The 12,014-nt window shown below is 54.8% G+C and overlaps 2 protein-coding genes across 2 annotated transcripts; both read right to left on the bottom strand.

Annotated features, from left to right (window-relative positions):
- Positions 1-73: 73 nt before the first annotated feature.
- Positions 74-862, bottom strand: LOC307202817 (hemoglobin subunit alpha-A-like). Its single transcript, XM_079953059.1, has 3 exons — positions 702-862; positions 390-594; positions 74-292 (listed from the first exon to the last, which is right to left on the bottom strand). Exons 1-3 carry the CDS (start codon positions 794-796, stop codon positions 164-166), a joined length of 429 nt encoding a protein of 142 aa, XP_079809185.1. The 5' UTR covers positions 797-862; the 3' UTR covers positions 74-163.
- A 3,334-nt stretch (positions 863-4,196) lies between these two features.
- LOC307202719 (hemoglobin subunit alpha-D-like) lies at positions 4,197-5,000 on the bottom strand. Its single transcript, XM_079952899.1, has 3 exons — positions 4,842-5,000; positions 4,546-4,750; positions 4,197-4,424 (listed from the first exon to the last, which is right to left on the bottom strand). Exons 1-3 carry the CDS (start codon positions 4,934-4,936, stop codon positions 4,296-4,298), a joined length of 429 nt encoding a protein of 142 aa, XP_079809025.1. The 5' UTR covers positions 4,937-5,000; the 3' UTR covers positions 4,197-4,295.
- Positions 5,001-12,014: the final 7,014 nt, after the last annotated feature.

Here is a 12,014-nt window from a genome sequence, read left to right as displayed (position 1 = left end):
TCCCGCGGGACGGGGTCTCCCTCGCCAGAGCCTCCCGCCCCCAGGTCAGCCCAAGAAGACGCGAGAGATCAGGGAGAGTCAAGAGCAGGTTTATTGTGGGCTTTGGGCGTCGCAGGGCGGCATCGAGGCGGCTCCTCTGCGGCGGGCTTGGGCTTCGTGGGGCCTAGCGGTACTTGCAGGTCAGCACGGTGCCGACGCGGCCCAGGAACTTGTCCATGGAGACGAGGGTGCTGGCCTTGAGGAGCTCCTGGTGGTGGGCGGCGATGGCCACCAGGAAGCAGTGGCTCAGCAGCTGCGGGAGAGGGGGAGCGTTAGACGGGGCCCCGGACGGAGCGAAGCAGGGATCCCACCCGCCCCGGAGCCCCGACGGGGAGGAGAGAGAGACTCACCGCGAAGTTGACGGGGTCCACGCGCATCTTCTGGGCGTGCAGGTCGCTGAGCTTGTCGAGGGCGCCGGCGATGTTGTCGATGTGCGCCACGGCCTCGCCGATGGCGGCCGCGACCTTCTTGCCGTGCGCCTTGATGTCCGCAGAGCCGGGGCTCACGTCCATGTGCGCGAAGTAGGTCTTAGTGGTGGGGTGCGCCGCGAACATCCTGCGGGAAGAGGAGGAGGAGAGGAGCAGGAAGACGAGGGTCCGAGTCCCACCCGGCCCGCGGCCTCGTCCCCGGGAGAGGGTCCCTGTCCGACGGGGCGGACTTACCTGGTGATGGCCTCGGCGCCGATGTCCCCGGCGTGGGACTGGATCACGCTCCAAACGTGCTTCACGTGGCTCTTGTCGTCGTCGGTCAACACCATCTTGGCAGCTCAAAGTCTCGGGTGCCGTCGGAGCGCGCGCCGCCTTTTTATCGGGGGCGCCTCGCCCCGCCTGGGGCTCTCCGCCCATCAGCGCCGCCTCTGGGCACCTCTGGAGGGGAGGGATAGGGGCCACGCCCGCAGTCTGTTACAGGGAGGGGGCGCCAACTGCCCCCATCAGCTGGCTGGGCTCCAGGCAAGCACGAGAGCGCCGCTCCTATCCCGCCGTACCCCAGCGTGCGGAGGGGGGCGAGGCTAACGCGGCTGCGTCTTTACGACCTGGAGGAGCCGCTTCGAAGCAGCCGGGCTCACTCGCGAAGCTCCCCAGCGGCCTGGGGCCGGCCCCGATCCCCCGATCTCCTCTATCCTAAGGTCTCTCCGTGGCTAAACTGAGCGTCCACGGTGAGGGGCAGTGTACCTCTGCAAACGAATTAAAAAAAATTAAAAAAGCTTTCGTGTGCATGCACACTTCTTCAGATAAGCATATACCTAGAACAAACTTAGTTGGTCTCTAAGGTGCTACTGGATTATTTTTTTTAAAAAAATTATTTCGTTTGTAGAGGTACTGCGTCAGACCAAGACGGCTACCTACCTGACTCTGCAAACGAGTAACAGACGCGCCCCGGGTGGCCCTGCGGGCCCCGCTCTCAAGGCGTCCGCTGGCTTTCAAGAGCCTTTCGACAAAGTACCTCACCAACTACTCCCGAGTAAGCTTAGCAGTGAAGGAATAAGAGGAGCCGCTTTCGCTGCGGTTCCCGCATCGCAGGGGGTTGAATCAATTCCATGATTCTAAGAGCAGAGAGGTCTTCTTCCGGATCAGGAGTTGGCTAAGTTTCTGGAAGCAGGGAGAAATGGATCCGGCCGCCAATGGAGAGATGTAGAAAGTGGAGTCCCCCAAGGATCGGGACCTGTGCTTTCTAAACGACCCCTAGAGTTATAGATGAGCAGCGAAGTGGCCACGTTTGCTGGAGGCGCTAAACTGTTCAGGGTCGTTGTAACCAAAGGGATTGAAAAGCTCTGCGGAAAGCCCTCTCCTAACGGAGCGAATGGGCGGCAAAATGACAAAGGCAATTCATTGTAGACAAGTGTCTACAATACACGGGGGCGAAAAGTCTTAATGTCACATATGTTTATGGAGTCTGAACTGGCAGAGACTGGCCAGGATGCGCCCTCTGCGCGCGGCAGCTGTGGAAAAGGCAACCTCCGCTAAGGATCATTATTGACAATAAAGTAGCTGCCCATATCATAATGCTATTATTCAGCTCTATGGGGCGACCGCAGGATATTGTTTGTAGAGCTGGTAAATGTTCAGGAAAGGGCCACAAAATGATCAAGGCGCTGGAGCGACGGCCCTATGGGGGAAAGTTGCGTGTTTGAGACTGTTTCGTTTAGAGAAAAGGCAAATAAAATGAGACATGGGGAAAGTTTATAATATTACGCACGGCCTGGAGAAAGTTTTTTCCTGCCTCTCTCACGAAACTCGAACGGGAGCCGAATGTTGGAAGATTCGGGACAGAAAGAAAGTCCTTCTTCAAGCTGCGCAAGAGTTGAACTATGGAACTCGCTGCCACAGGAGGCAGGCGAGGGGCACCAGCTAGGGCGGCTTGGAGGAGGAGGAGCGGGCCTGTCGAGGACCACCAGCCACGAAGGCTCGTCTCTGCCCTCGCTCCTGGGCTCGGATCCTGCCTGCTGGTTTCCTAAGGGTACCTGGTTGGCCACTGTTGGCTTTTCTGGTGTAGCCCAGTGTCCCCTAAATATATATTATTTTCACAATAATTCCTTTTGGTACAGCCGCTTTTTTACGGATCTTCTCAATAGGCTCACTGAAAATTACATTACAAAAACTTCATTCATTCATTCTGATTTTGGGAGGGTATTATTGGGTTGTTTTTATTTTGATTATATATATTGTGGTTTGTATGTTGATCTTTTCTGTGAACCGCCCTGAGACCTCTGGGTATAGGGCGGTATATAAAATCAATAAATCATCATCATCATAATCATTTTGCGTCCCCTCGGCTCGGTACCCTGTGCTGCTCTCCGTAGGTGTTTTGCGCCTGAGCTCCAGAGGAGGGGGTCTACGTTGACGTTGCATAACGCCATTAAAGATGACACGTGTGTGAGGGTCCCTGGGACGTGAGAACTTGGCCCCGTCAAAGCACCCTGAAACTCCCCGCCCCACAAGCGTCAGCCCCAAAGGCTTTCCAGGGGAGGGGCGGGCCGTTCGTGCGGGCGGGTCCATGCGGAGCCAAGGCGGGAGTGCCTCTGAGCAGGGGCAGAGTGCCGTCCCCTCGGAGAGGGAGAGTTTTTCTAGAGGGCGGTGGGGCGGGTGCACGTGAGCAGGTGCAGAGTGGTCTGGAGCAGCTCTGGTCTCGCCCATCGAAGGAGTCATGCTGCTCCATGTCAGGGGCCCGGCGGGGGCGGGGAGGGGTACGGGTGTAGTAGGGCGGCTGGCCGTTCCCTCCCCCACTTGGGGGGCGGAGTCCTGGCCCCACGGCTGGGAGGGCGGGCGCCTCCGTCCCGGGACAGGTGTGGGCTTCGGGGCCCCACTTGAGCAGGCGGCGGTCGCCCCAGCGACCTTTCTTAGTTCTTTCCTTATTTTATTCGCATTTTTAAAAACAACTTTTAACAGGCAGCGGCCGGGCACTTCCCCGCACGATCACTTCGTTGTGTTCACTCTGAAAGCATCCGATAACCCCCCCCCCCTGTAAAAGGATGCTTATTCCCAGGTGCCTCAGGGCAGCAAAAAGCAGCTTTAAAGGGAGAAAATGTGCATAGACGACTTCGCTCTTTTAAACAGGGCCAAGGGTTGGCAAGTCTCGCCCTCTGTAGTCTGCAGTATCAGAACCGTAGAAGCCGCAGAGCAAGGAGCCAGGGGTTTCCTTCATGCCAGCCCCATTCCCGCCTTCCTCTTCTCCTGCCCTCCCCAGATGTTGCTCCTCGACGGGATCCCCGGGAGAGCCCTCTCCCCGCCGAGTCAGGCTGCCTCTGAGGGTGAAGGGACCGCAGCCCTCTCCGTCGAGTTTCTGCCCGGGCTCTGCTGCGTTGGTTTAGCGAAGAACGCGGAGGACTTGGTGAGGTGGCGGTGGGGAGAAAGGGGTCTCAGCGGGCACTGGACTCCGTCTTCCCTCCCCTCTCCCCCCCCCCGGAGGTGCCTGCGGGACGGACGGGGCTACGGGGGAGTTGGGGAGGCGGTTGTGGTGTGCGCTCCCTCGGAAGTGGACGGGAGAACTGCTGAGGCGGCGGCGGCTGTCTCTTCTCGGTCTCCCCCCCCCCTTCCCAGCGATGCTCACTTGAGGCTTTCTCGCCCCCTTGGCATATCTGCTCCCCTGAGACCCCTCCCCGCGTCTCCCACGCATGGGACCCCCTCCCCACGCCAGAAAAGTCAAGGACGCCGGAGCGAGGTTCACGCATTTTATTGCTCAGTGGCACAGCGGAAGCGGAGCGCTCTAGATCCAGAGCCAAATGGCAGCTCCGAGGCGGGGGGCGGGCAGCGGGGGGCTCATCTGTACTTCTCGGTCAGCACCTCGCCCACCAGGCAGAAGAACTTGTCAAAGGCCATGTAGACCAGGGCGTTGTAGTCTCCGCGGAGGCTGGTAGCCAGTGTCACGTGGAGGCATCTGGTCAGAAACTGCAAAGGAGAGAGAAAGAGAGGCGGGGGTCAGGTGGGGGCTCGGCCAGGCGGGGGAGGGTCGAGGGAAGACCCAAGGCGCGCCCCTCCTGGCCCTCGTCCGCCCCCTCGGCGCGCTTGCCTTGAAGTTGACGGGGTCCACGCGGAGGTTGTAGGCGTGCAGGTCGCTGAGGTCGGACAGGCAGCCGCGGATGTTGTCAATGCTCTTGATGGCGCAGTCGAGGGCCTTGATGACCTTCTGGCCGTGGCGGTGAATGTCGTTGGAGCCGGGGCACAGGTCGAAGTGCGGGAAGTAGATCTTGCTCTGCACGTAGACCTGGAAGAGCCTGCGGGGAGGGAAGGGGGCCGTCAGGAAAAGGGACGGGGCGGGAGGAACCAGACTGGGCTTCTCTCCCTTGGCCGCCCCGTCGAGCCTACCTGGTCAGCGCTTCGCCGCCCAGATCCTCGTGCTCGGGGGCCAGTTTCATCCAGCAGCTCTTGATCAGCTTGCACTCCTCAGCAGTCAGCCCCATCTTGGCAGCAGGCAGGAGGTCGAGTTGCTCTGTAAGTCCCAGGAGGCGGCGGAGCAGGGAGCCCTGCAGGGGCCGCCGCTTTTATAGCGGCCCGCGCTGCCCTCCTCGGCCCGCCCCCGCTTATCTTATCGCCCCGGGACTGCCGGAGAGGTCGGCTGCGCGGCGGAGCAGCCAAACCCCCTAATGGCGCAAGGAGGGGCCTCGGCGACGGCGGACAGAGCTCAGCTCCCGCCTTGGCGGCCGAAAGAGCCGGTACTACGGGGGAAGAGCCGTCCATGCTGAAGAAACGGCTGGATCCGTGCAGCCTCCTGTTTTCACGGTGGACACCCAGGTGCCTCTTGCAGGAAACGCGCAAGCAGGATTCGAGCACAAGAGCGCCTTCCGCTCCAAACAGCAGCTGCCCTTCAAAAGGCCTTTCTGCCTTTCTGCCTCCAAACTTCTGCGCTGCCAAAGTTCAGACGACCAAAGAACCCGGGAGGATGCCCCGAGTCTTTTCGCGACGCGGGAGAGGCCGGCGGCATATAAATCCGACCGCCCCCCACCCCCAATTTCATGGCCTCGCAGGTCCCCATCCCAAAATCAAACACGCAGGGGATTTACGGTATCCGTCTAAAAAACCTCTCGAGACGCCCCAGTCGGTGGCATGAGGGCCACGCAGGAGACGAATTAGCGTCAGGCTGATGCGTAAAGCGCATATTGCTAAGTTCAGCCGGGCAGGAAAAGGTGTTTTTCCGCTTTAGATCAAGCTGGAGAGAACTGCAGTACAGTGGTACCTCAGGTTACATACGCTTCAGGTTACACACTCCGCTAACCCAGAAATAGTGCTTCAGGTTAAGAACTTTGCTTCAGAATGAGAACAGAAATCGTGCTCCGGCGGCGCAGCGGCAGCAGCAGCAGCAGGAGGCCCTATTAGCTAAAGTGGTGCTTCAGGTTAAGAACAGTTTCAGGTTAAGTACGGACCTCCGGAACGAATTAAGTACTTAACCCGAGGTACCACTGTACGTGGCTTTTCCCTCCAACTCAGAAAAAGGGGTCGAGAAATCCTTGAAAGGCAACCAGGAGACACATGCCGAGGCCGAGGATGTGTTTTCAGTCCCAGAAACGAGCTCCTCTTTCTCACACGCAGAGAGCCGTTCCTGGTTCTCCCCTCCCCACCAAAACCAGCCTTCATTTGTTCCTAGAGCCTTAATTTGAAAGCTCTTGTTAAACAATTCGGGACCACAAAAAGCGCTGGTTTTGTTCTCTACAACCAAGCGGTATATCATTGTTATGAAACAAACAAAGACCTATCGGAGATCTACCGCGAATCACTCAGTAGATCCCGATCTCCCCCTGCTCCCCCCAACACACCACTTCCCCCCTCCCATCCCCCGACGTGGTGCCAGGAGGTTTTCAGCCTAGCCGTCCTCACAGGGTTGTGGTGGGGATTACGGTAAATGGTGGAGAGGAGGAGGACCGCGTAGAGCACCTAGAGATCCTTGGAAGATATTCATGAAATAAATAAATACAATATAGCAAAAAGGAAAAAGAGCATAAAAATCTCTTTGGAATTAAACATTATGAGGACCTAACTGCACAGTACATTAAGTGAGTGGTTCTGGGGTTGTTGTTTTTTAAAGTTGATATGGGGAGGCAGTTCTGCAACAGGACTATAGTGCTTGAGGAAAGGAAGTTTCATCTTTTGTACCACAGTCCTGGAAGGACACAGAGAGCCCAGCAACAGGTGACCTGGGAACGTCAGGCAGCCCTAGCCAGAACCAAAAGGAACTCTGGCACCTCCTGCCCTGCCGTGCTGTGTCTCGAGCCCTTGTCCAACGCCGAGGGCCTTCTGGCGGTTCCCTCCCTGCGAGAAGCCAAGTTACAGGGATCCAGGCAGAGGGCCTTCTCGGTGGTGGCGCCCGCCCTGTGGAATGCCCTCCCAGCAGATGTCAAAGAGAACAACAACTACCAGACTTTTAGAAGACATCTGAAGGCAGCCCTGAAGCTTTTAATGTTTGATGTATTACGGTATTTTAATATTTTGTTGGAAGCCACCCAGAGTGGCTGGAGAAGCCCAGCCAGATGGGAGGGGTATAAATAAATTATTGTTATCATCATCATCATCATCATCATCATCATCATCATCATGTGGGCTCTCTAATAGTAGTAGTAGTAGTAGTAGTAGTAATTTATACCCCACCCATCTGACTGGGTTTCCCCAGCCACTGGGTGGCTCCCAACAGAATATTTAAAACACAATAAAACATCAAACATTAAAAACTTCCTTAAACAGGGCTGCCTTCAGATGTCTTCTAAAAGTCAGATAGTTGTTTATTTCCTTGACATCTGATGGGAGGACGTTCCAAGGGCGGGCATCACCACCGAGAAGGCCCTCTGTCTGGTTCCCTGTAGCTTTGCTTCTCGCAGGGAGGGAACCGCCAGAAGGCCCTCGGAGCTGGACCTCAGCATCCGGGCTGGACGATGGGGGTGGAGATGCTCCTTCAGGTCTACTGGGCCAAGGCCATTTAGGGCTTTGAAGGTCAGCACAAACACTTTGAATTGTGCTCGGAAACGTACTGGGAGCCAATGCAGGTCTTTCAGGACCGGTGTTATGTGGTCTTGGTGGCCGCTCCCAGTCACCAGAAGCGGCACACACATACCATGGACACATGCCAGGCCTGGCAACAGAGCTGCAATGGGGGCAGCAAGAGTGGGGGGAGCTGCTGGGGACCAGGTGAGCATGTTTGCCCAAGCACATTCCCTTTCTGTCTCTGGGAGGAAGAGTGTGAGGGAGGGCCAGGCAGCAGTAGTGTTCTGGGTTCTTTCACACAGGGGCAATGCCAATGGCAATACTCATCAACTGGGGGTGGGTTTTTTAGGGGGTCCAAGAGTCCTCAAACCCTAGGAGTTGGTGCCCATGCACTGTGTGAATAAGACTTTCTCTGTCCTGAATCTCAGGTGAACAGGCAGCCGGGCACTGGCCAGCTCCAGACACTCTTGGCTGAAACTTATTTTCTCCATCCATTCAAGTCTGGGTTCAGGTCTGATTCTGGAACAGTCACCGTCAGGGACAGCCCACCCCATTTCGCCACCTGAGGCAAAAAGGGGAAGGTGTTGCAGGCTTGGTTGTGCAGTGACTTTTGGCGAGATCTCCCTGGAAGCAGCCGCCACAGCCGCAGGACCCTGGCAGTGTGGCAGCAGGCCCCATGGGATTCTTCTGCCTGAGGCAGGCTGCTTCTTCCCTTTGCCTCATAGGCGGCCCAGCCCTGGTCACTGCCTGACTGTCCTGCTGCCTCAGGTCTTTGCTGAGAGAAGGCCAGGGTGAGGGCGACCTCCCTTTGACGCCTCTCCACAGCCTTCCAGGCCATTTTCCCTGACATCCTCTTCCTGAGGAGTCCTCGTGAGTCGCTGTGTCGGAGGTCCTGTGCGGCTCCTCCTGGGTTGGCCAGTGCCGGAAGAGAACTTAATATTTCATGGATTTATTGCCAGATGTTGTTCAGAAAAGCAGGCCTCCTGGGGAAGGGGGAGCTGCAATTCTGAGCAGAGAAGCAGGAGGGGGGGTGCTTAACCCTTTCTACACCATATTCTGTTCCAGAAAGGCCCTCTCCAAAGCTGCCTTTCCAGCTGCGAGGATCCACATGTCTGTGCCCACTCTCAAACAACTGGGCTCATTAAGGGCACCTGGGGAACGGCTTCCGTGCTGCCAATTGCCGAAGAGGCCTGTGAGTGATCACCTTTGTGTGCATCCTCAGAACTCTCCATGCCAAAATGGCAAAATCAAATGGAAAGTTCAGAAATCAAGAATACAATAACTTTAGAAAAGAATGGGAAAAGTTTATAATTTATATACGAGACCACTGCAAGCAGGTTAAAACACTGGAAGGATTTTAATTACACTTGTAAAGTAACACAAACTGTGGATAATTCAGAAGGAAAATATTTGGATAAATATTGATATGCAGATATATTTATTTTTACTAGGACCCGTGGAAGGGATGGGGGGCGGAGTCAAGAGATTCAGAGTAATCTCAATATTTGGATGAATTGATATTCAACAATATTTGTTGAAGGGACGCGGGTGGCGCTGTGGGTAAAAGCCTCAGCGCCTAGGGCTTGCTGATCGAAAGGTCGGCGGTTCGAATCCCTGCGGCGGGGTGCGCACCCGCTGCTTGGTCCCAGCGCCTGCCAACCTAGCAGTTCGAAAGCACCAAATTTAGGGTGGAATAGATAAAGAGGATAAATTTATATTTAATTGGGCAAGATAGGTTGCTGAATAATGGTACTAAATTAAGGATGCAAAAAGGGAAAGGTATGGGGAAGTCCGGGAAAAGAGGGTTATGAAAATAAGGTTATGAAAATATGAGTTTTTTGTTTGTCTGTTTTTTTTTGTTGTTTTTTGTTTCTGTTAAAAAACTGGAAATTAATAAAAATCTTTATTAAAAAAAAAAAAAAAACGAAAGCACCTCTGGGTGCAAGTAGATAAATAGGGACCGCTTACTGGCGGGAAGGTAAACGGCGTTTCCGTGTGCTGCGCTGGCTCGCCAGATGCAGCTTGTCACGCTGGCCACGTGATCCGGAAGTGTCTGCGGACAGCGCTGGCCCTCGGCCTCTTAAGTGAGATGGGCGCACAACCCTAGAGTCTGGCAAGACTGGCCCGTACGGGCAGGGGTACCTTTACCTTTACCTTTTAATATTTGTTGAATTGATGTTTGTTGTGTGTTTATATATTTTTTAAAATCAAATATAAATATTTTTAAAAAAATATATATGTATTTATTTATTCATTCAGAGTCCTAAATCACAAACAACCACCACAACTCCCCTTGGTTTGCCAGTCGCAATGCACACCTAGGGACGGGTGCTGCAAGTGTGCAAGTGATTAAGAGCTCCTTGTTTATTTTTGCGCAGCCGAGAGAAAATCTCGCGAGCCTGAGCTTGAAGCGTAGGTTGGAAAGTCCCCCCAAAGAGCACAGAAATGCCTGGATGTTTTTTGTCCTCCAAACCCCCCTGATCCCCCTCTGCACGACCCCTTTAGACAGCAGGCCTGGGGGCAAGGAAGGGCCCTTCCCTTTCCCCTTCTAGGGCAGCCCCTTTAGGAGTCCTCATCCCCATCCATTCTGCTGCTGATTTCCTTCCCAGGGAAGAATTGGACTCTTTGGCCGGCAGAAAGAGCCAGAGTCGCTGGAGGCCTGAAGGAGGGAGCTGCCCCCAAAGTCCCCTCCCCTCAGCTATCTCCTCAGAGACACAGCCTGCCTTATCCTCCAGCTTGCAGGGGGTGGCCAGGCTGATAGGAGGAGAAGGAGCCTGGGCTCTCAGCTCACCCCCATCTCTCTGTGCAGAAAGCCACCCTGGCCTCATCCTGAGGGATGCTCCTGCCTTCTCACCCAACTGGCAGGCACGGACTCTGCGCTCCCTGCTGCTTCGGGTGCAGAGAGATGTCTTTCGTGGAGGCAGCGGAGCTCTGCTTCAGGGCGGAACCCAGGAGGGCAGGATCTGTTCCTCAATCTGTCCAGTGCTGCTCTGACTGCCTCTTAAGCAGACAGGAGAATACATCGCAGTGAAATAATTAATTAAAAATCCACCAGAGTCCATTTTTGCTGACTGCCTTGCGGTTCCTTGTTTTTCTGACCACACAGGCATTGTCCTCCCAGACATCCCTGAGGATCTCAGATGGGAACTTCTCTTCTGGGGGACTCTGCAGTTGGGGATTCCACCTCCCCATACCATCTCCTGTAATTATTCTAGTTTCTTTAGCCTGGCAGTTGAGGGATAAAGGGTGGGGCTGGTGAGCCCCCCCCCCTCCCTGGGGCCCTCTTGAGCTGCTACTCTTAATGAGAACTTCCCAGACCAGACCTGGTCCTCATTTGACAGGAGCATCAAACTGAACAAAAACAGGATCTGCTTAGGAGTGTCAAGCCCAATGACCGCAGTGACTCATCTCCAGTAGGTCTGGCCCCTCATGGATCACTTGCTGATACTAAAGGCCTCCACCTCCCCACATCTGACTATGTCCCCTCCTCTCCAGAGTTTCCCCCCCCCCAAGCAATCTGAGACTATGCCTGTGTGAAGCTAACTTCTCCTCCGCCCTCTTCATGCCTCTCCTGGTTCTGGGAGACCAGCAGGAGTTGCAGCAGGAGAGGGAGACCCCTGTGCCTCTTCACCAGGTGGACTCATCTCTGCCTCTCGGCCTCCCTCCTCTCCTGTTTCAGCTTCTGCCTCTGATTCTGGACTTCTCCTCTCTGCCACTGACTCTCCCAGCTCGCTAAACCCTGTTACCTCTTCCGCTTCCAACACCTCCTCTTCCAAGCCTCCTCCCTCTTACCAGCCATGTTGTCCCACCACCAGTCCCTGGGCTCTGAGCCTTCTTCCCTTGATGGTTCCCCAGCTGGTTCCTCTAATCATTCTTCTGCATCCAACCAGTTCATGGCATCATTCATGAGCCAGAAGATCACATTTGGGGTTTGTAGGAAACAGGTGGAGCCCAGCGGGTCAGGCAAGTCTCCTGCCAGGGCCAGGCAGGGTGGGCACGGGAGGATGAGTTGTGTCCCCTTCCTCTATTAAGGGGTGGGGGCAAATGCAGCAGGCAGCAAGAATGTCGGGGGGGGGCATGCTTGTCTGCTGCCGAGAAATCACCCAAGTCTTGGGGCACTTCAGGTTCCCACAGATTTAATGTGGCAGAACCTTTTGTGGACTTCCCCGGAAGCATCAAATGCATTTCCAGCTGGCAGGGAATTTAGTACTTAACCCGAGGTACCACTGTATAGGATCCGATCGTTACTATTAATGTTTATTATTATTATTATTATTATTATTATGTGTGTTGGAAGCTGCTCAACCCAGCGAGATGGGCAGGGTATGTACGTACGTATGTAAATAAATAAATAAATAAATAAATAAATAAATGTGGGTGCAAAGCCTCCTCTGCCATGGGGGCCAAAAAATGCCAAAGAGCAGCTCTGGGTGATGATGTCCCTAGCTTTGGGATGCTTTTTTCTTTTCTTTTTTAAAGATCTAATTTGTTGCTTTTTCACATGCAATAAACGTAATTTAAAATGCAATCAACTAAACTATCATTTATTTACCTGCCTTCAGGCGCCAG

Source organism: Podarcis cretensis (assembly GCF_951804945.1).
Source record: "Podarcis cretensis genome assembly, chromosome: 14".
Taxonomy (NCBI): Eukaryota; Metazoa; Chordata; class Lepidosauria; order Squamata; family Lacertidae; genus Podarcis; species Podarcis cretensis.
This window is presented reverse-complemented; position numbering and strand designations above follow the sequence as displayed.